This window comes from Petaurus breviceps, unplaced genomic scaffold (assembly GCF_028583685.1).
Source record: "Petaurus breviceps papuanus isolate PSGF00001 unplaced genomic scaffold, PetGlider_PUasm1.0 90723, whole genome shotgun sequence".
NCBI classification, from domain to species: Eukaryota; Metazoa; Chordata; class Mammalia; order Diprotodontia; family Petauridae; genus Petaurus; species Petaurus breviceps.
Genome location: NW_027187323.1, coordinates 4,845,088 through 4,869,924, shown reverse-complemented (window position 1 = coordinate 4,869,924; position 24,837 = coordinate 4,845,088). Strand labels below are relative to the sequence as shown.

Genomic DNA, 24,837 nt, shown 5'->3' with positions numbered 1-24,837 from the left:
TATATATATATATATATATATATATATATATATATATATATATATATGTATATATACCTCCATATATAGATAATATATATGAGGGTTAATATCCAGAAAAGGTGATACACTATCTTGATAATTTATTTCAGCATTTTATAAACAGTGGAAGAGAGCCAGAAGATCTGATTACAAATTGTGGCTCTGATGTGTTGTTCTTTCTTCTTTTTTGAAGAGGACCAGTGACATCATGGGGTGATATCTTGACTTGAGTGTGAATTGGATTTAAGTGAGACAGAGTTTATTAAAGTCATTGTAATGTAATGCCGAGCAAAGGCAACTTCCCAAGGTTCAGAATACCAGCATAGGTACTCTCCATTTTAGTCAGTGACAAATTAAGAACAGAGAAGATCAAAATATGACATCATTCAAAATACAGCATTTACTAAGTGTGATTAAATAATCTCCAAGTACTACCCCACTCCAGGACCTTACATTCATTCACTCAATTACAAAGTCCCTGTTCTAAATACTACTCCACCCCTAGGCTGTACATTCATTTAGTCCATCACAAAGCCCTTCTTCTCAAATGGAGATTAGTTTCCAATCATAAGTGCATTCATTTGTTCAATCATAGAACACAAAAAGGTCAAAAGTTCCCCACCCCTGGATCACAATTGAATCTACCCCAGAGTTACAACCAGTTTAAGCACAGCACTTAATACCCAAATGGAGGTCTTTTCTTCATCTTGACAGGAGGCAAGTTCTCAGCAATCTTAGTTCCTGGGGAGACAAAGCTTAGCAAGGCCACAAGATACATTGCAAGTCTCTTCATTAATTCATCCTCTGTCTGCAGAACAGTCCTAGGACCCCTGAAAACATTAGCAAAACCCTCTCCCAGGATTTCTGTAAACATACAACAAGAAAATCCTTCTTCAGGGCTTCTGAACCAACAGAAAGGTTCCCAGACCCCTGCAACAATAGCACTGTCCTTCACCAGTGGACAGTATTCACTCTCTGTCTGCAGGACGGTCTCAGTAGCTCTGAACCAACAGAAAGGTTCCCAGACCCCTGCAACAACAGCACTGTCCTTCACCAGTGGACAGTATTCACTCTCTGTCTGCAGGACAGTCTTAGGAGCTCTTAGCCAACAGCCAGGTTCCAGAACTTCTTCAACAACAGGACTGTCTTTCACCAGTGGACAAATCTGGCAAAACAATATCAAAACAGACAGACAAAGTACCAGCAAAACAGCCATGTCTCCTCAATCCTTGGCAGCTCCGGGGGCAGGTCTCAAAAGTCCAGGGCAATTCAAAGTGGCCCTTAGCAATCCTCTCAGTCTCTCTCTGCCTCCACGAGGGTACTGCTTCCAAAAAGTTCTTCTGCCTCTCTCGTGTCTCTCCTCACCAGCTCCTCCCAGTTCAGGACTCTCTTTTCACGTCAACAAGTCCATCCCACAGGTGGGATTAACAAGCTCTGGGTTTTAACACAATCAAACCAAAAACCAAGCCAATACAGGGGAATCTTTAAATGCCATTACTATTACAGTCATCAGCTTTACTCTGTCTTCCAGAGTCATCAAAATTCAACTGCAGGACAAAAGTCAAGAAGGCTAGCAGTAGGTGATGCAGTAGGTGACCTTGGTGTCTTCATTGTCTAACCAAGCTCTAAGCTTTCCATAACTCCTATTTCAGCAGTCTTTACGACCATTAGAATAAATTGTTCTCATCTGCCCATTCCACTGAAGGAAGTTTTCACATGCTTAGGAAAGACCCCCCCCCCCACCTGAATTCACAGAGTGGTTTGAGTTCCATTGATTTCCCTTTGCCTGGTTTAGCCCATCTACCAAGATGGCTCTGACACTTACTATGTGATTACAGACATATCACTTAATCTCTCTGATGTACAGTTACCATGTTTTGTAAAATAATGATAAGATTTGAATTCAAGTTCATTAAATTTTACTCCTATATTCTAGGCAATGTGCTATGTGCTGGGGATACAGGGAAAGTCCTGCATCCCTCCCCACAAACACTACACAACTCCTTAAGAGCATGTGATGAGAGGAATCACCCTTTATATGGACTGGACTAGAACTGAGGCATCAAACATGAAAGACCCCACAAAATTCCTGAGTAGGGCCAGAACCAGATTTTTTTTTAAAGTAACAGGGAAATACTTAACAAGTTAAATAAAAATTTAATACGATAGAGATAATGTTAGTTTGTGTTTATCTAAGTTAAAATGCAGCCTACAAGGATTCATTTCTATTTGAGTTTGACAGCACTGGACTGGAAGATTGCTGACATTCCTCTCACCTCTAAAATTCTATGATTCTGTGAATTAAGCCCTGCCCTTAAGAAACTTATAGTCTATTAAATTGCAGTCTCCTGGTGATTATATGTGAGGAGAGCATTTTGTGACCACAGAATATCATAGAAATATGTTATTATAAGATTTTGATCTTCCTATCTAATGTGAAGTACTTAATCTGAATGTGAACAGATGTTGAGCAGCCTGGTACCACCAAGAAGTGCACATTTATATCTTTATCACACTCTTCCAAATTCTTTTAACCTTTGTTGCTATGTCTTACATTCTAACACTTGACTACCATCTTGGCTCTCCAATAAGTACTAGTCCTATAAATGTAATCTCTTACCCACCCCACAAGTACTTGACAATTGTTGGTCAGACAACTTCCATTCATATTGATTCCTATTCTTATCTGTCATTTTATACCCACTGAGACTTGGATTAAAGAAATCTCAAATGCACTGAATCTGACTTTTTCCAAAAAGCTGCTTTGCTATAGGTCTTAGGATCATAAATCTAGAAACAATAGGTTCCTCAGAGAATGTTTAGTTTAACTTTTTCAATTTACAGATGAGGAAACTGAGGCCCAAAGAACATAAATGACTTACCCAATCACATGGGTAATAAGCATCAGAGACAGTATTTGAATTAATATTTCCAACTGCCTTTCATACATCTTGAATTGGATGTCTAGTAGACATCTTAAACTCAATGTCTACAACAGGACTATTATCTTTCCCCCTAAATATTCCCCTGCTCCTAACTTCCTTATTACTATAGAGGGCAACACCATCTTTCAGTCCAGGGGTGAGGAACCTGCAACCTCAAGGTCACATGTGGCCTTCTGTATCCTCAAGTGTGTGGCCCTATGAATCCAAACTTCATAGAATAAATCCCCTTAATTAAAGCATTTGTTATGTAAAACTTGTACTCAGTCAAAAGCTGCACCTAAGGACCTAGAATGTTACATGTGACCTTGAGGCCACAGCTTCCCCACCCTGTCCCATTCCCTCAGGTTCACAACCTAGGAGTCATCCTGGATTCTTCATTATCTCTCGCCCTCCCCCCCCCATATTGAAGCTGTTGCCAAGACCTGTTGATGTCCACTTCTGCTACATCTCTCCAATGTGTGCCCTTCTTTCTGCTGACACTGCCAGCAGCCTAGTACAGGCCCTCATCATATCATGTCTTGAATATTGCAATGGCCTGCTGCTGTGGCTGCCTGCTTCAAGTCTCTTTCTATTCTAACCATGCTCCATCCATTTAACCTTTAAAATGATATTCCTAAAACTTAGGTCTGATTATGTCCCCCTCCCACCACCTACCAATAAACTCCAATGGTTCCCTATTCCCTCCAGGAGTAAACACAAAATGCTTTGGCATTCAAATCCCTTCATGACCTTGCCTCTTCCTACCATTTTACCTCTTATTCCCCAACATATACTCTTTAATCTAGTGATACTGACCTCCTCACTGTTCCATAAATAAGACATTCCATCTCTCATCTCCAGATATTTTCTCTGGCTGTCCCCCATGCCTGGAATATTCTCCCTCCTCTTCTTTGATTACTGACCTTTCTGGCTTCCTTTAAGTCACAATTCATTCTCACCTTCCACAATAAACCTTTCTTAATTCTAGTGTCTTCCTTCTGTTAATTATCTCCTATTCATCCTGTTTATAATGTATGTGCATATGCATATATACATATTCATATAGTATGTGTATATATGTATGTGTGTGTATATATACTGTTTGTGCATTCTTTCCCATTAGATTTAAAGCTCCTTGAGGGCAGGGGCTCCCTTTTACCCCTTTCTGTATCCTGAGAATTTAGCAGAGTACCTGGTATAACATGGGTACTTAATAAAAGTTATAATTGACTGATTCTGACTCCAGAGCCAATACTCTATCTACTATAACACACTATCTCCTATCAAGTGTTAAGACTCTAAGTCGGCCATTTGTGGTCCTTAAAATTCAGTCTGATAATCAAAGAGTCCCTCAGTTTGCTCTTCTATGAACCAAACCTACAAATTATTTTTATGACAAAAATCATCATTTCTTCTCTCCAAAAGAAAAAACAGCATCAGTGAAGTAGGAAGGTATAAATCAGCACCATGTGACCCAGAATTGTCTCACATTCATTTTGTTCTTATTCTTCTTCACTTTCCTCTTTCCCTTTTCACCTTCAACAAACCAGGAGTGCCAGGACCTGGAGACATCGGCAGACCTGCAGTGATCTAGTCAATTAGGGCAATTACCAACAACAAACAATAGAAGGAAATCCAGACAGACAGATAAGGAAGTCCAGCAGAAAGTGGCAGCTGGATGGATGTTTTAGGTACTGGACAGAGAGCATGGTGTCAGCAGAGTCTGGCAGCAAATGATCAATAAGCAGAATTCCAGGAAAAAGCTTTGACATCTGAGCTATCTGGCATTTAAATGGGGACCTAGTCGTTGCATCTGGGGGGGTCAGGAGTAGGGCTCCACTTTCTAGAATGAATAAGAAGGAACAAAGGATTTCCACAGTCCTGAAGGAACTGGACTACTGGGTAGAAGAGAACTAATTTATAACGAAGACATAGGAACCAAGTCAGAGAACTATATATTGGAATTTTGGTTAAAATCAGTGCCTTGGTCATGAGGAAATAGATAAAAGCTATGTGATGAAAACAGATTTCAGGTTAGAACAGGTCAGCAACAAAAGAGATGTTCCTGAGTGGAGTGGTTATGGATTCAAAGGGCTTAATATTTTCTCTACAAAGGGACTGGGGTTATAGGTGAGGGTTAGATACAGACCTTTGTGTGATCTAAAGTTATAGAAAGGTGGGAGGAAGATGGAAGAGAAGAGAGTCAGAAGGGAACTGCATAGTCTTTTTTAATTTTCTCAAAAAACTTTTATTCTGTACTATACAACAAATAGAATGAGAATCTTCATATAAATAGTGCAACAGAAAAAGAGGACTGTACCTGAACCCCCAGGTTTCTATTATCCCCAGCTTGCTTTTATATGGCATAGTCTTAGACATAGGGAGAGAATGACAAGGAAATTGAAATAAAAATCCTAAAGCACTGGACAAATTTGACCTCAAAGAAATCACTGAAATTTTGTGAGTTAAAATCCATGACTGAAATATGGATCTGGAAAAAGTTAACCTTAAAAAGAACAAGATAGATAAAACAAGGAGAGGGAATATTGTCTATTAAGAAAATACTTTCCTTTGAAGAAATTTGGGAACTATGGGTAAGGGGGAACACAGGGAACATTTTATTGAAAATCAATGGAAGCAGAAACATAAGTGATATTGTCATTTGCAAATACTACAGACCACTGGGGAGAAAAGATGAAGTAGATGGAGGGAAATATAAATCTTTCATAATTACATAATAGAAGAATGGTGGGGGACTTTAACTGTTGTCCAAAAATAATTTAAGGGATAGGAGGATGAGAGAATGGATTTTGACAATTATAGTGCATTGAGACAGACTTTAATTTCTGGCAGAATTCTACAATATTTATTAAATGAATGGTTAATGAACATCTTGGAAAGGAAGCAATGATCACAAATTACTGGCATAACTACATCAAAAACAGGTCATGCTAGAATAAATTAATTTCCTTTTTTGACTGAGTTACTAGATGGATAAATATGTAGTTGGAGAATGTAGTAGACATATATTTACCTAGATTTTAGATAAACATTTGAAAAAAACACTTGAAAAAAAAGTTTGTCTTACTAATCTTATGGAAATAATGAAGAAATGTGACCCAGACAATAGTACATTTGTAGGGATTTGGAACTGATTGAATGGCCAAATACATATTATAGATTCATAGATTAAGAACTAGAAAAATCTTTTTCAGATTATTTGACCAAGCCTTTCATTTTACAGATGAAGAAATTCAGACCCAGAGAGCTTAAGACATTTGGTGAGGTAGAACAGGTACTACTACTGTAGATAGAATTCCAACTGAGATCCTCTGATTCCCAAGTCCATAATGTCTCCACAATATTGCAAATGCCGATAATCGTTATTACCAAATATCTCAAAAGGTGATCACAAGTGTATAGCCCTAAGGAATAATGTTTAACTCTATACTGTTTAATATTTTTATCAATGAATTAAATGAAGGCATAGATGACATACTTATCAATTTTTTGGATGATATAAAGCTGGGAAAAAATATACAAAATGCTGAATGACAACATTAGAATCCAAAAAGATCTCAGCTTAAAACTTTGGGTTGATATAAATGTAAATTCTTGTACATGTTCAAAAATCAACTTTGTTGAGTCTCAAATTGGATAGATATATATACATCAGTTCATCTGAAAAAGCTTTGGGAATTTTAGTGGACTCCAAGTTCAATATGAGTCAACAGTGTGATATGATATGAGCAGCAAAGAAAATTATTGAAATCTTTGACTAAATCAATAATAGCTGACATTTACATGCTCTTTAAAGGGTACAAAGTGCTTTACTTAGGCTATCACTTTTGAGCCCAATAATAATCATGTAAGTACTACAGTTATTAATTTCAGATAAGGAAATGAGGTTCAGAGGGTTGTTCATGGTCATACAGAAGTATCAGAAGGGGGATTTGAACCCAAATCTTCCTGATTCTAAGTTCAGCAATCTACCCACTGTAGTTCATCTAAGAAAAATCTGGAGGAGAAGGGTTCATATGTTCAGAGTGTTAATATAGCAGACAAGAAAACTAATGCAATTATAGGCTGTATTAAGAGAGAGGATCCAGAAAAGGACATACTATACTCTGGTCACTCTTTTGTTGAAATACATTTGGTTTGGAGCATCATGTTTTAGCATCATTGATAAAATCATAGCAAAAAGGATCATAAAGGGATTAAATGGAGGTCATATCATATGAGCATCAACTGAAGAAATTGAGGACATTTTTGCTGAAGAAAACACTTAAAATAGTCATAACAGCTATCTTCAGGTACTCAAAGAATTGTCATGAGGAAGAAAGATTTGATTTGTTCAGGTGAGCCCCAAAAGGCTGAATTAAGATTCAATGGGTAAAGGTTGTCAAAAGGAAAATTTAGATTTGATACAACGATTACAATAATAATAAAATTTCTAACAAATAAAGGGAACTCAAGAAGGAATGCCATGGACTATGATGGGTTCCTCTAGTGGTCTTGGCAAGATGATCAGTTTAGGACTTTATTTTAGAGAGTATTATTGTTCAAGTAGGGGTTGTACTAGATACCCTCTGAGAGCTTTTATACTCTGATTCTGTGATTTAATTTGACGACCAAAAAGTCGGCATCAAGGAATAAAAGTAACCAATTGCCTTTTTCCAATCATTACTTCGATTCTTGCAGACTGAATGGGAACTCACTTTCAATAAATAAACATAGACTCAAAGAACTGCAATTAGAAAATTCCCAAGAGGTTTTATCATCTGACCTATATATCTGGCCAATCACCTCCACTGTGTTAGCCATACTAAGATACTATCCAGCTTGTGATTAAATACTCCTTAAGTAGCAAACTCAATACCTTATTAACCAAAATATTAGATTTCTGGAGAATGCTAAAGAAATGTTTTGGAGAATCATTTGCCTTCATCCATGCTAACCCTCCTCAACTTCTACTTATTTGTTTAGGTCATTTTTCTGAGACCAACAAAACAATTCAAATTTCTCTTCCACATGATGACCCTTAAAATATTTTAAGACAGCTATCATACTCTTCTCCTTTAGAAGTCTCTCTTCTCTGGGTTAAAACAACAATAACAACAACAAAACAAAAACCAAAAACAGTTTTTCCTAGTGTTCAATTTAAATATGGTTTAGAATCCTCTTATCACCTTGATTTCCTTCCAATGAAATTACTCTAGCTTGCCAAAGTTCTTCATAAAATATGGTACCCAAAATGAACTCCTATTCATTTCTATTACCTGACCTTATTATAGCCAAACTAAAAAAATCCCTCACTCTGGACACTATGTTTCTATTAATGAAACCTAAAATGCTATCTTTGTTTGTTGGGGGGGGGCAGGAGTGTTGGCAGCTGAATTAGACTGGTGATGCTATTAAGTCAACATCCTAGTAGAATCCTCAGTCATTTTCACATGAGCTGTTACCCAAACATGGGCAATATCCTCTATTTGCTATACAATTGACATTATTTCAATCCTAATAGAACCCTCTTATTAAATGTCATCAAGTATCTCCTTGTTAAAACTCACCCATCATTCTAGTGTATCAATCTCTTTGTATCCTGATATTGACATCTAACACATTACCTATTTCTCCAAGTTTTGTGTCAACCACAAATTTGACAAATATGTCATCTGTGCCTAATACTACTCTTAGAAATTTCTAGATAATGCAGTATAGAATAGGAGATAGCAAGCCTGCTTTGGAGTTAGGAAGATCTGAGTTCAGATTCCAGCTCTGACAAATATCAGTTTCTTGACCTTGAAGAAATCACTTAATTTTTCAGTTCTCTAGCAACTCTCTAAAGTGAGAAGTTACAAAGAAAGTGATGATCTGCACTGGGAGATGAAGTTCCTTCCTAGAACACTCTATATTGATGAAATCACAGATCCAGTTAAAACAAAATAATTAAAAGCATAAAATCATATAGTATCAGTAGAGGGAAGTCCTCAAAGGTCACTGAATTCAATCCATTGCTGAGTAAAAACACCCTAAATAACATCTCTGACAAGCTATCAACCAGGATGCACTTAATGACCTCTTGGGCTCTGATATCACACAATCATTGTAACTTTATCATAATAATAGCAACATTGAATATAGATAATTAGATTTCTATAATGACAAAATCACAAGGTTAGATAGATACCTCTCTAGAAGATGCTGAATACATGCTTCTGTCATCAGATAGCAGCTATCATAACAAAAACATAAGAAAGTTCTGAAAGACCTCCAGTAAAGATTCTATGAGCTACTTCAATAATTTATTCTCATAATGCCCATGGGTCTTATAATACCCATAATACTCTTAGTCATTGGAGGAGGCACTTTCTTTTTTTTTTTTCTTTTTGGAGGGGGGAAGGCAGGGCAATTGGGGTTAAGTGACTTGCCCAAGGTCACACAGCTAGTTTTGTGTTAAGTGTCTGAGGCCGTATTTGAACTCAGGTCCTCCTGATTCCAGGGCTAGTACTCTATTCTCTGTGACACCTAGCTGCACCCAGCCCACAAATTCTGGACTTATACAAATTGGATTTAATTTCAGGGGACATCCCCCCACTCATATCTCTCTAGCTAATTTTGCCTATACCGAAGTTCTCTCTGAAAAGTCTCAGAATATAGTTTATTCATACACCTCTATAGATGTATGTATAAGTGCCTAGATCCTAGTCAAGTACTCAAAGTAACAAAGCATAGGGGGAACAGGGCACTTTTTATTATACTATGCAAAAAACACAAAATGAAACCAAACAACATCGCAAAAAAAAATCCCTATAAAATAATGACTTTAGTACATAAACCTTTCTCTGTAGAGATGAAGAAATTCAGCCCCAGAGAGGTTAAGAGATTTGCCCAGTCAAATATTACTACTATAGCTAGAATTTCAACCCTGGTCCTCTGACTCCAAAGACCATGATCTCTACACAGTACTGCATTGACTACACTCATTAAGGGTTACCAGTCAGAAGGTTATTTCCATCTCCAGGGAGAACCTCTCTCCCCTTTTGTTTCCTTTCTGTCCATTCAGATCCCAAGGAATCCTTCAGACTTCAGAAAACCCCAGTGTTTTAGATCTTATTTACAAGAAAATGTACCTGTGGTGGCTAGAGAGACAACCCCTTAACATCCTGGGACATTCCTTAACTCCAAGGACCCACACAGATCTCTTACCTCATACGTAGTACTACCATGTAGGCTTAGACAAGCCCCAAGAGGAAAAGAAAATTTGAGTTGACTAGAAAGTCAACCCTTTTCTTATCAAATCTTCACCATCTGAATGACTTGTGCTAATAACTGAGGAGGGCAACATCTAAATCTTTTGCTGCCGGTTGTCATGGTTCACTCTGTTATCTTCTTGCTGGAGGAACAAACACGCTATTGTCTGTGCTGAAAGAGAAGCCCAGAAACTTCCCCCTTTCACACTAGAAGTTCAGATTCTACGATCTTCTTCTCTTTAAGATGTCGGCATTTTCCAAAAACTCCCCTTCTCTTTCTGTAAAGTAGCATCCTAAAATTATCAACATCAAAGTTGCTAAAAAATTAATTCCACACCTAGCACTTCTCAGGAAATTCGTTTCTTTCTAGGAGGCCGTGGTTGAGGAACACCAACATCTTGACCATGTAGTTGCCCTTTTGTGGGGCCACACAGTTGAGAGTATGAAAAACTACAACATGCTTCTCCTACTGCCTCTCTAGGGTTGGATTCAGGAACTCAGTGTCAAAGTACTCTTGCTACTTGATCAATAGCCCAGCTTCTGTCATTTCTTCCCGTCTAGAAAACTTTGATCTCTGAGGCTTAGGAAGGATTAGGAAAGAGTCATTTAGTCCCTCAAGGCCTCTCTTTCCCACCACCCTCACCCTCACCCTCACCTCTGGGGGAATAAAAGAAGAAAAAAACTATGCAACTGGACCCATTTAATAAACCTAGCACAAAAGGGTAGCTTGATACATAGCAGCTTTAGTCACTCAATTCATCCCCAACAATCCTCAGGCAGTCACTTATTTTCAATGAGAGATGAACCAGTCAATAAGCACCAATGAACATCACAATGAACCACAGTCTCCTTAGGTCATCATTATTGTTCAGTCATTTTCAGTCCAGTCTGACTCTTTATGACCCTATTTGGGGTTTTCCTGGCAAAGATACTGGGGTGGTTTACCATTTACTTCTCTAGTTCATTTTATAGCTGAGGAAAGTGACTTGACCATGGTCACACAGTTAGTAAGTGTCTAAGACCAGATTTGAACTCATGAAAATGAGTCTTCCTGACTCTAAGCCCAGCTCTATCCACTGCCCTACCTAACTGCCCTTAGCCTCTAGCAGGAGCCCCTTTCCCTAGGATAGAAGCCATAAAAATCTCCAATAAAGGTTCACCATGCTTTAAGCTCTTCCAATCAATCAAGGCATTTTCCTGAACATGCTACATTTTCCCTGATTTAAATAGTTTTGATTTCTGAAAAATCAAACTGGGGTGGTTTTGTGTACATTGTTCTTATATATACCCAATTCTATATTCTGGGTATGTGGAAAATACCCATAGTATCAGACTATTCACTCAATTAAGCATTTTTCTTCTTAATGCCTCCACTAGACCTTACGTTCTCTTCAAGGGATCTTTAGCACTAGCCATGATATATAGCTCTTGAATGCTTCCCAAATTGACAGCCTTATATGAGGGTCTAGACATCCCAAAGCTGAGTGGGTCTAGATCTTAGACTAACCACCAACACCCTGATCAGTCCCCTATGCCAGCATTCACAAACCTCCCTAATTTAAAATTTAAATTCTTCATATATCAGATTTTTCTCTTATGACCTTGTCATTTCTACCTTTTATTTATTTTTTTCTGAGGTAAACTTTATTTGGGGGCGGGTGGCAAGTGTGGCTACCCCCACAGGAGGATCAGTCCAGAGGAGGACAGGGCCAAGGTGGGGGGGCACTTCACATTCCAGGCTGGGGGGGCAGGAATCTCCCCTATCCCCCCTGCCAGCAAGAGGCCATGACCCTCCCCACCCCCAACAATTCCAATCTTGTATCCTGGTTAGAGGGGGCAGTGCTGGGGGGACCCTCTGTGGGGCGAGTCCATGGGAGGCTCACTCCTTATGGAGTGCACACAACAATTCCTGTCCCTGCCCAGCTCCTGCTGTGCTCTCCAGGGCTGACAGTAACCCCTCTGCCCACATGGGGAGGGAGAAGGCAGGCAGGCAAAGGCAGAAGCAGCAGTAGAGAGAACGCCAGGGTGTCCGGGGCTGCCCGGAAGCCAGCAGCCCGGGCCAGCTATCTCACTGGTTCCAAGTGCTCTCCACTAGGTAGGCTGGCCTGGTTGGGACACTGGCACCTGAATGCCCTTCTGGCCTGATGCTAGTTGATACTTGTCCTTGGCTGCTGCCCGTTCCTTGGCATCAAAATACCAGACAGTGATGGCGTACCTGGTGGCATAGGCTGGCTTCACTTCATGGGGGTTCCTGCGGTCGAACCAGATCAGCAGCCGGTCAAACAGCGGCTCGATATTGGCCACCACAGGCCGACCCTCGTGGAAGATCTGCAGCAAGCCACCATGGGTCTTGATGTCCCAGTTCCGATTCAGGTATAGATACAGGTGATGCAGTGCCCATCCCCATGGGGGTTGTCCACGTGCCGCACATAGCCCAGCCCGTTGCCAGGGTAACAAGCCACCATGGCCTTGGTCGGGCCATTAATGTCGTAGCTGCCCAAGTGTCCGGCACAGTGAAGGATCAGCTTGTCCACGTGGGCCATTAGGGCCCCGATGCTCTGGCAGCCAGGCTCACGCCCCGCTACCCAGGCAATCTGGTCTCCTCGGATGCTCCATGAGGATATGGCCCGCTGGCTCACAAGCTGTCCATCCCGAAAGCTCCCATCGCGGTTCAGGTTCAAGGCCTCCACCTCTGCCAGCACTCGGCCCCCCAAGGCCGCCCCAAGGAAGCCATCCTTCACGCAGATGCCATAGCACCGCATGCAGGGCACGACGTAGTCCACAGCCGGTCGCTCGGCGGCAGAGACCACGGCCTCCCTCTGCACTGGCGTTTCACTGCCCTCCTCTACCCAGCGCTGCTTACTAGGCGGAGAATCACCACCACTCTCAGCCCGTTTCCGCTTGGGGGTCTCAGGCTGGGCCCCCCACCGGGCGGCCAGCAGCAGGCACTACTTGGTGATCAGCACAGCAGCTCCCTCGCTCTGAAGGGGTCGAAGCTCCCCTCCCCCCCGCCCACTGCGCCCCTCGGGCATGGGACTGGCTGCAGCTGAAGCAATGCCAACTCCTGGGGGCAGGGAGCCACCCCCACTGCTACTGGGGCCAGCCGAAGCCTCGCAAGGACCAGACAGGTGGAAGAAGGTCTGCGAAGGACAGGAAACATAGCTCTCCAAGCCCATCCTGGCAAGGCTGTGCCCAGGGGTGTCCACAGTGGGCAGCTGAGGGAGACTCCTGCTCAGGAGGTCGGATTGGCATGGGCTGTCCATGGCAGTGTTTTCACCCCCCAGGCACGGAGGCCACTGCCCGGGCCCATGGTGCAAGCCTCCTCCTCCTTTCACTGCAGCTGTGGATAACAGTGGCAGAGCCTGGCACAGGACTAAATGGGACTGGGCAGGAAGCTCTTCTTATAGCCCGGGAACCTGGGACATGATCCCTCATTGTCCTTGGGCCTTTGTGAGGCAGCAATGGGCCAAGCAGATGACCCACGGAGGTGGGGTTTTTCCTCTGGCCCCGGGCCACTGCCTGTGCCAGCCGCCCTGCACAGCACCGCAGGCCATCCCATTTCTACCTTTTAGACAGACCCTTAGACAGACATGCTTGGGATGGCACAATACCCCATTTGAAGATTTCCAGATGCCAAATGAATGCCCTTCCCCTTCCCATCAAATATTTGTATGTGTCCTATTGCTGCCCACCTCACAATTCATATAAAATTCATGTATAAAGCCCAACCACATCCTCTGCTGAACAATTTTCAGATAATGAACATTATTGTTTACCTTTCATGCTTTTCTTTTCAAGGCCAATTTACCACTCCAGTCAGGGCCATAACCAGTTGTCTTGACTTATGTCTGGCCTCTGGACTCTTATGATTCTAGAGGAGAAAGTGAGGCTGATGACTTTGCACAGCCCTGCCTCACTTATATCCAATTCATTTGCAAGTCAAGATATTACCCTCCTCATATCATTGGTCCTTTCTGAGAACAAAGGCTGAGCAACAACAACAAACCATTCCAGTCTTTTTTTTTTGTCTTATTCACCTTCTCTCTCAATTAAAGCATGATAACAATTCTGCTTTATTTTTGTCAAAGTTCTAATAGATTGGCACTAGACTTCCCAAGAGTATTACCTCTGGGAGTGGTAAGAAACTAAGGAGTTGTGATCTAAAGAAAGGAGGCATGGTTTGCCCATGGAAACATGACTGATTAACAGAATATAATTTGGTTATCACATGCCTACACTTAAATGCTTCAGTATTGGAGTATTGATTCACATGAAAGGCCTGAGACTTATCTCCCCATCACAGAATTGGTATTATTGGATATGGGGATGGAAGGGGGAGTTATTGCCCTTCTTCAAGTGTCACTATTGAGGTAAGGAGGTATAGGCTATGAACTATTTTCTATAACATCCATATCATTCCCAGGCTTTTCCTTTCTGTGACCTTTGAGAATTCAATGAACACCATGGTCCTCAAAACAGACCCAAGCAAGGGAAAGTAGAACAGAGAATAAGAAAATACTACTCTATTTCCTTTCTTCAAAATTCCTTTATACTCATAACTATTTTGTATTCACTATTTCATTAATCCTTATAACAGCACTCTATGAGGTATACAGGAGGAGGGAGTAATACCATCCCTTATTCTCTAGTGGGGAAAAGTCTTTCCCAAGATTACACAGCAAGTCAATAAGCTACAGACTGCATCTCTTGACTCTGTATCTGTGTTTTTCTCAATTCAAAGCCTAGGCAGGAAAACTTTGTAATGAAAAATTTGTAATGCAAAGCAGAGGGGAAAAAACCCGTGTGTGTGTGTGTGTGTGTGTGTGTGTGTGTGTGTGTGTGTGTGTGTGTGTGTAGGGAGAGAGAGAGAGAGAGAGAGAGAGAGAGAGAGTTTTAAGCTGAGTAAAAATTGTAAATAATTGTAGAAGGAATAATCCACAGGTTTAGGTCCTCAATGTCCCAAGAGGCCCAGCTCCTACTGTCACATGAGCATATACAGGCCTGATCAAATGAAGCTGATCACAGTGAACAGGTGGGAACTCAGGCAAGAGCAGCTCAGTCAAATGAAAAGAGACAATGCCAAGGACCTTGGAAAAAAATCAAAAGAAGAAATTCAAGAATGAATACCGGCAGCTTAATAGGGAGCTGATGTAAAGGCTGTGAATGTGAGTAATGTGCCATGACCACCTGTAAGAGGAAGAGCAGAAGAGGCTGCTGGGGTGGAGTACAAAGGGGACAGAAAGGGGAGGGGACAACAACCTGTTTCCTGATTCTAATACAAACAATAGACCCTGAACACCAATCCAACCAACTTGCTGAAAGCAGTTTCTCAAAACAGGAAAATACATGATCCCAGGTCATTGGCAATTTGGCCCAAAAAAAGGAGAAAAACCAAAAAGAGAGTCGACATTTCTTAAAAACAAGTTCATTCAAAAATACCTGGCTTCAATTCTGGGACAGGGAAAAGCACTCTGAATTTGGAGGCAGAAACTCTGACTAGGTTCAAATCCCTATTTTGAGAATTACTCTGTATGACCTTAGGCAAATCATTTGACCTTTCTGAGACTCAATTTCTTCATCAGAGACAATTGAACAAAATGGCATCTGTGATCTCTTCCAGCTCTCCATCTATGAAAACGTAACATTAATTCAGAACAGGATAGCCATAGGATGATAAAAAAAAATCCTGGGCACCCAGAGTCCTGAGTTCAATAAAACTCTGGGACGAACACTAATAAGTAATACCGCCTCACACAAGTCATTTGGGCTCCGAGGCTCTATTCTCTCCTCTGTAAAGTCAGGGTGTAAAGTCACTTACCACTGACATTCTCTTAATCTGTGATCCTGATTGTGGTAAACACACACATACACAATACACACACAATATCATAATGAAGAAAATGGAATCGAATGGACAATTATGAAAGGAGATTATATGATTTTTCTTAGCTTCCTCAGAAAACTAAAAAATGTGTGTTTGCTGCTGGATTCAATTCTTACCATTCCAATACACCCAAATGTAATCTTAAAGATTTTCTCTCACTCACTCTGTCTTACTTTTATTTCATATTACTTGCCTTCATGCACTCTGCCTTCCAGGCTAAAGGGCACAATTACTATTCACCACAAATGGCAATTCATCTCCCCTCACCTTGACTTTTACACAGGTGGTCCCCTATTCCTGGAATGCTCTCCCTCCTCACCTTCCCCTCTTAGAATCCCCAGCTTCCTTCCAGGCAGCCAGCGTAGGAGGTCCCCCTCCTATGCAATGCCTACCTGTTGCCTGAGCTGTTAGTATTCTCACCCTCCTAAAATTAGTACGCATTTACTTTGTATATTTATTTGTCTATGTACATTGTATCATAGATTTAAACCTGGACAGTTCATTAGGAGGAATTGAATTCAACTTCCTCATTTTACAGATGACACAACTGAGTTTCAGCAAGGTGAAGGGAATTACCTGTGGTCACAGAGTTAGTAAATTTCTGTGACAAAATTGAATCCATTGTATCCTCCCACCCTCACAGATACCTCCTTGAGGTCAGGGACTATTTTCATTTTGTCCCTGTGTCTATCACTGGAGCCACATAATAGAAGACACTTAATATTTATTGAATTGAATTAAAATGACTTTATCTGAGAAAAGGGCATTTAGTTTCAGCCCTGCAGAGCTGTATCTAAATCTTTGTAGAAAGATGGAAATGCATCTTATAGATAAAAACTAGATGCAGCTTACTGGTAAGGTAAATAAAGTCTTGGATTTGAAATCAGGAAGGCTTGAGTTCAAATCCTGCTTCAGATACTTACTTGCTATGTGACCGTGAACAAGTAACTTAGCTTCAATTTGCCCCAATTTTTTTCATCTGTAAAAATGGGGATAATAATAAACTCAACCTCCCAAGGTTGTTTGGAGTATAAATTTGGGTATTGCAAAGTGCTAAGCTTTCAAGTACTTCACAAACATTAGCTATTATTATTATATACAGGGAAAAATTCAAAGAGCTTAAACCAAAGAAAATTCCATAGGCTCCCTCAGTAACCTACTACAAGTAATAATCCAAGAATTCAATTCCTTTCAAGGCTTAGTTTATCTTTTGGTTGAGGGAAAATAGCACAGATTAAACTCTTAAGACTCCATATTGGAAGCAATCTCTTTCACTCCTGGCATTACTAACTCTAGGTATAGGCAATGACAGATTCTATAGCCGAGGCCACTGACCACATGGAACACCCAAGAATCAAGTTAACTCATTTGACATTCCCTTTGGATCTGAGTTCTGCTAACTCTCTCTCAGCTGTGTTTCCCTAATGGACTTTCTAAGGTTTCATAATGAAGTTTCTAGTGTATATTGGGGACATTTTTGCGTGACATTACCTGGTAAAGGCACCACTGATTCTCAGTAGAAAGTCTTTCCCTGGAGCCTCCTTGGTCTCCAAGCCCAGCCATGAAAGTCTAGTGAGCCTCACATTCCCTGTGCAAGGCTGGCATGAGACACCCAGCTTTATAATGAGAATCTGAAAACCCAAGCTTGTGGATCAGAGGATCACAGACATAGCATCTACATTGGGTCAACACTACACATGGACAGCAAGTTAATCCTAGAATTAAACAGAAGGAAATGGGCAGGCTGGATTATTCTAGAAAACTGTAAAGTTCCCTTATCAACCCTGAATTTCTCCCTGAAATAAAGTCCATCTTGTAAATAGTTGTTATTGCTGATCAGTTGTTTCAGTTGTGTCTGACTCTTGGTGACCCCATTTGGTGTTTTCTTGGCAAAGATACCAGAGAAATTTGCCATTTCCTTCTCCAGCTCATTTTACAGATGAAGAAACTGAGGCAAACAAGATTAATGACTTGCCCAGGGTCACACGGTTTATAGGTGTCTGAGGCCAGGTTTGAACTCAGGTCTTCCTAACTCCAGGCCCAGCACTCTATCCACTGCACCGCCTAGCTGTCCCTCTTGTAAATAGTAATATTTTCTGAGTTGAAATCCAGCCTCAGACACTTAACACTTACTAGCTGTGTGACCTTGTGCAAGTCACTTAACCCCAATTGCCCTGCCTTCTCTCCTCCAAAAAAGCAGCAAAAAAAATAGCAAAATTCTACTAATGTCCACGGGATCAAACATTTAAAGCTGCAGGGTACTTTAAAGGGTAAGTATTCTAACCTCTTTATTTTAAAGATAAGGAAAATGAGGCTCCAAAAATTTACATTACTTGCTCCAAGTTGGAAGAATCTGAACCCAGAACCTCTGACTCCAAATCATACATTGTTTCCACTATAGTCCTTCAGTCTTGGTTTTTACATGAAGTGCTGTGTTATTCTGAACAGGCCATGGAACCGTCTGTGGGCCTCAGTTCCTACATCTGTAAAACAAGCAGGGCAAGGGTTGGACTTGAATGGTCTGTAAGATCCCTTCTGAGGTCAGCCAGCTGACTCAGCTGATGGAGCACTAGACCTGGAGTCAGAAAGACCTGAGTCCAAGTCTGGTCTCAGACACTTACTAGCTGTGTGACCCTGGGCAAGTCACTTAGCCTGTGTTTGTTTTAATACCCTGGAAAAGGAAAAGGCAAACCAAGCCACTATCTTTGCTAAGAAAAAGCCATGGACAGTGTTGGCAAGCTATGGTCCAAAGGTCATGAAGGGTTGGATGTAACTGAACAAGGTCCCTTTCAGTTATAATGTTCCATGATTCCACAACTGTTTGCCCAGGAACTCACCTTTTCTTTATTAAAATCTGTGTGGTACTTAATTATTTAGTGCATATTATCAAAACACCACCACCATTCACCTTGGCATATGTTCCACACATATATCTGGAAAAAGATGCTTTGATAAAGAAAACAAATTTTAAAAATTTCCATCATATAATGCAAAAGCATTGTGTGATAAAATTCTGAAAACTGAACTGCCCGGGCAAGTCAATGAATAGATGAATGGATAGATGGATGAAGGAATTTTTAAAAAGCAATTATTAAGCATCTAAGTGGCAGATACAGGATACAAATACAAAAGTAAACTGTCTGCCCTTCTGAAGCTTAAATTATTTTTTTTACCACTTAATAGTATTTTATTTTTTCCAATTACATGTAAAGATAGTTTTCAGCATTCGTTTTTATAAGATTTTGAGTTCCAAATTTTTCTCCCCCCCCTCCCTTTCCCCCTAGTCTCCACCCCAAGACAAGTCAATCTGATACAGGTTATACATGTACAATCATGTTAATTATTTTCACATTAGTCATGCTGTGAAAGATGAATCAAGACAAAGGGGAAAACCACAAGAAGGATAAAACAAACAAAAAAAAAAGAGAGAGAGAGAAAAGAGTTGCTTCAATCTGCATTCAGACTCCATAGTTCTTTCTCTGGACGTGGATAGCATTTTCTATCATGAGTCTTTTGGAATTGTCTTGGATCATTGTATTGCTGAGAACTATGTCTATCAAAGTTGGTCATCTCACAATGTTGCTATTACTGAGAACAATGTTCTGATTCTGCTTACTTCACTCAGCATCAGTGTGCGTAAGTTTTTCCAGGTTTTTCTGAAATCTGCCTGCTCATCATTTCTTATATGGTATTCCATTATATTCATATACCACAACTTATTCAGCCATTCTCCAATTGATGGACATCCCCTCAATTTCCACTTCTTTGCCAACACAAAAAGAGCTGCTAGAAATATTTTTATACATGTGGGTCCTCTTACATTTTTATTATCTCTTTGAGATAATAAACAGAACTAGAAGTGGTATTGCTGGATCATAGGGCATGCACAGTTTTATAACCCTTTGGGTAAAGCTCCTTCACAATTCCACCAACAATGTATTGGTGTTCCAATTTTCCCACATCCCCAACATTCATCATTTTTCTTTTCTTTTATATTAGCCAATTTGATACATAAAAGTATCAACAAAAGTAACAACTCAGAGTTCTTTTAAGTTGCATTTCTCCAGTTAATAGTGATTTGCAAATAATCAGTAGATTCTTTCAATAACTATTTTACCTTCTAGTTTTGCAATATCAGAGCAGTTTACCTTGATAATTTCCTGAAAGATGCAATCCAGGCTCTTTTATTGATCATGGCTTTCAAGTTGCCTAATTATTGTTAAATTATCTTTCCTGGATCTATTTTCCAGTTCAGTTCTTAACAAGGGTTTTTACATTTTCTTCTTTTTTTTCATACTTTCTATTTTATTTGACTGATTTTTGATGTCTCATAGAATCATTAGCCCAATCACCAATAGAATCACTTGCCCAATTCTAATTTCTAAGGAATTGTTTTTTTTAGTTAGCTCTCGTACTTCCTTTTCCATTTGACCAATTCTACTTTTTAAGGAATTGTTTTCTTCGGTGGAATTTTTTTTTCAATTTTTGCCAATTGTATTTTGGAATTGTTCCCTTTAGTAAACTTTTGTCCTTCCTTTTCCAAGTTGTTGATGCTCTCTTGCATACTTCTCATTTCTTTCCCCAATTTTTTTTCTTCTACCTCTCTCATTTGATTTTTAAAATTATTTTTGAGCTCTTCCAAGAATGTTTTTTGGGCTTGAGAAAAATTCATCTTTCTCTTGGAGGTTTCACATGTAGGCATTTTGATATTATTGTCCTCTTTTGAATTTGTGTTTTGATCTTCCCTGTCACCATGGTAGCTTTTTATGGTCAGGGCTCTTTTCTGTGTTAGTTTTTTTTTTTTTTTGCTCATTTTTCGCCTATTTCATGACTTTTAAAGTTGAACTCTACCCCTGGGGTACAGGGTCGAGTTGTCTCAACTGTCCCAAGCTTCTTGTGCTGGGGGTCAGGAGCCTGGTCACTGGTCTTCTGTGCTGGGGCCTCAGGTGCTGGTGGCTTTTCCACTGCACTGGGGTGGCCCAGCCCACTTATACCTATTGTGGTCAGTGTTCTGAGGTTGACATTTTGCCTTTTATACTGGGGCTGGAGGCCTTACAGCTGGCCTGCTGTACCACTGGCCTGCTGAGCCAAAACCAAGGGGTCTTGGTTGCTGATCTGTGCTTTAGTAAAGAGCTAAGAGCTAGCTTGCCCAGACACCACCTGCACTAGGCCTCCCCTTTTACCCAAGTGAGTCAGACCTTTCCTTTTAATTTACCTTAAGTTGGAAAATTGTTTCACTCCATCCTCCAGAACCTGTTTAGAGGCTTGATATAATGTTGTTTCTGAGGGAAACTGGGGAGAGCTCAAGCAACTTCCTGGCTTTTCTCTGCCATCTTAGCTCCAACCTTATGTAACTTAAATTCTAATTGGGTAACATAATACACAAAGGGGAAAAGGGGTTTGGTGTAGGGAAGTCATAGGAAAATCAATTTCCATGTGCTTTCCAACAAAAATGTTAGCATTGATTTGATTACTCTCTCTAGATCTAGGGATAGAAATGTGGGGTAGGGGTGCAAATACAGAAGGCCATCATTGCTAGAGAATTGAAGATGTGAATCAGAAGGTCAGATCAAAAAGATGCTCATGCTTGATAGATCCCAGTGTTTTATGGATACCAGACTGTATGTCCAATTTTCAGAAAAGGGTAAGTTCAATTGCTTTATAATTTGTATTAATATATTTCTCTATAAATTGCAAAGTATTTTAATTGTATTCTCCTAAGTTCATCAAGGTACCACAGCCCTGTGAGACAAATAGAATAGGTACAATTACCCCATTTTACAATTAGGAGAATTGAGTTGCAGAGAGGTTAAGTGACAGGCCCTTGGTCACAAGGTTAACAAACAAAAAAACAAAAAAAGTTAGGTGTTGAATTGAATCTTTTCATTCTATGCTCAGGGCTCCTTAAATTATACCTCCCTGGAGTTACTAGACTCCCATAGGGGTTCCATGATCTTTAGGCATTTTATACTCATGCTTGAATCTGAAAGCCATCTATTCTTAGGTTGTTGATAATACAGCTATAACTATTCTAGATACAAACATGTCTGTGACCAGAGCTATTCCTAGGAGATAAAAAACCTAAGCCACTTCCTTCTGTGGGTAGGGATGAGGTATCCTGCACCCCAGGTAGTTGATGCTGATTCAGAGAGGGAAGAGAAATAAGACTTTCAGTTAGCATTAAAAGAAGATTTGAAGAGATCATACATATACTTAGGGTAGTTAAAAGTACTTAATAAATGTTTGTTGACTTGACATGCAGCATAGAAATCTTAGCACTCTTGCCAAGGCAAAAAGGATGGAATGAGTCTTACCTCTTCCAGCTCACTCTGTCCCCCTCACACATATTCTTTAGGCTATCTTTTCAACTTCTTTTCTCTTTAAAGCTGAAACTCTCTAATTATTATTGCCTACCTTGTATTTGACTACAATACCTTGTATTTAACTACCATGCCTTGTGTTATTGTTCTTGTTCAGTCGTTTCAGGTATGTCCAACTCTCTGTGATTGAATTTGGCATTTTCTTGGCAAAGATACTAGTAAGTGTCTGAGACCAGATTTGAACTCACAAAGCTATCTTCCTGACTTCAGGCCAGGCGCTCTATTTACTGCCCTACCTAGCTTCTTTGTATTATCCTCTTGTTGCTGTTCTTGTTCTGTATAGACTTAAATATGAATTTATTGTCTCCCCCATTAGGATGTAAGCTCCTTGAGAGGAAAGATAGACTCATTTTATGCATTTATGTCACTATCACCTTCCTCTGTCCTTGGCACACAGTAGATGCCTAAGGAATGCTTGTTGATTGATTGATTGAACCTGACAGAAAATATTTATACTACTGAAAACAAGATTGAATTATTCTATTCATTCTGGATTTAACTTTCTCTAGTAGTCCAGAGTATGTAGTCCTTATAAGGATCTGCCTATAGAATACAGACTAGGGAAGCTATGGAAGTAGTTAGAACTTTGTCCTGTATTCACTCACAATCCAAGATTAAGGGGATCTAGACTGGGGGTGAGCCTCTTTGAACTTAGCTGGGCTAGTCTTCAGAGGATAAATGCACTGCAACACATTGAACCCTTTCTCAGAGTTTGAGAGTACCTGTCAGATTTCCTCACCTAGCTTTCAGAACTCAGTCATTTCTAGCTATGGTAAGGAAACACTTCAGAGAACAAGAAGATAAAGTAAAACCAAAATCTGAGCTCTTCAGCAAAGCAAGGAAAAGCAAATCTTAGTTACAAATAAACTGGGCAACTATGGGGTGTGGGACATAGAACACTGGGTTTGGAATCAGGAAGATTCATCTTCATGAGTTCAAAACTTGCCGCAGACACTTATTAGCTGTGTGACCCTGGGTAAATGACTTAACCATGTTTGTTTTCCTCATTTGTAAAATGTGCTAAAGAAGGAAATGTCAAGCCACTCTAGTATCTCTGACAAGGACACCTCAATTAAGGTCACAAAGAGTCAGACATGACTGTACAACAGCAACAAAAGTCAGAAATAAATATACACATGTGTGTGCACACTCACACACACATGAATGCGAACATACTACTTAACATGATCCCCAAGACTGAGCATTCCAGTAGGAAAAGTCCCATCATTTATTTTGCAAAATTGCTCTGAGATATGCAAAAAATTACTTTTCTTTTTATTATGTATTTAACAGTCCTTAGAACAAGCATTTCACCACAGAAAAAGATAGAAGATCCCACAGAAACCATGAACCTCTCTTCATGAAATTTCTATTCTTTGAAAGTATATATTAAATTTGATAAGGTAATAACAGAATTGTCCTGTTTTTATGCCACTTCTGAACATCTATTAATTTTAAGACATGTCTTTTGCCAGAAAAGTAGTTCAAGATTTTTTCAAGGATATATGCCAGGAGATAGGTAGACAGTTAGGAGCGAAGTGAAATAATTACACACAGATCTGTAGAAAATGAAGTCGTATTTCCCTCAATGGCTTCTGACTTCCCCACTGATGCTTTCTTTATCTGATATTTCTAATGGTCCCTGGTAACCCTTAGAGCCATGGTGTTTGCATCTAAATGAGAAAACTTGTTCATGTTGTCTCAATGTTTTTTAGGAGACCTTGTGCATAGTAGTGACCTGTTCTATGAGCTATTCCAGTTCCTTTTCTCCATGAAGCTCTGGTATAAGTAAATAAATCTGATGCATTCACACCATTGATAGATCTATCTACTCAACAGGATCCTGTGCTTCTTTCTTTTGAACTTAGCAGATATTCAGCATATTTAGAGAAGTGGGGTCTTGGGCTACAGGATTTATGTCTTACCAAATGTTAGGTAAACAACAGCTGATTAATGCTTACAAGCAGGACCTGCTTTCCTCTAATGGCAAGTGTTCCTTCTGATTAGGAGTCACTTGGGTAATGGGCAATAGTATGGTTGGCAGGTTGAGCCCCATTGAGTAAATATGTAGTTTGGCTCAAGGGAAAAAGAAATATTTAATGAAAACTAGGACAAATATTCAGCTCAAAAACAAACATTTTAATAGTCTCAATGTAGGTAAGTTGAGAATGTTAATCCTCCGTAATAGCCCTCTATCAATTAACAAGCATTTCTGGAGAATTTAAATTCCAGGCACTGTATTAAGTGATGGAGATACAAAGAGCAATGCCCCTGTCTTTAAGGTTTGCATTCTAATTGGGGGGAGGGGTGGACACATACCATACACAAATATATATATATATATATATATATATATATATATATATATATATATA

The 24,837-nt window shown here is 39.9% G+C and overlaps 2 protein-coding genes across 2 annotated transcripts in view; both read right to left on the bottom strand.

The window, feature by feature from the left end:
- The window catches only part of LOC138145014 (uncharacterized), a 449,608-nt gene that overhangs the window by 113,257 nt on the left and 311,514 nt on the right, over positions 1–24,837 (bottom strand). The window lies entirely within an intron of this gene.
- On the bottom strand, positions 12,261–13,601 carry LOC138145011 (prolyl hydroxylase EGLN2-like). The gene is given in 2 exon segments (XM_069066595.1): positions 12,261–12,576; positions 12,579–13,601. Coding segments are annotated over 2 exon segments (669 nt in total). The 5' UTR covers positions 12,961–13,601; the 3' UTR covers positions 12,261–12,289.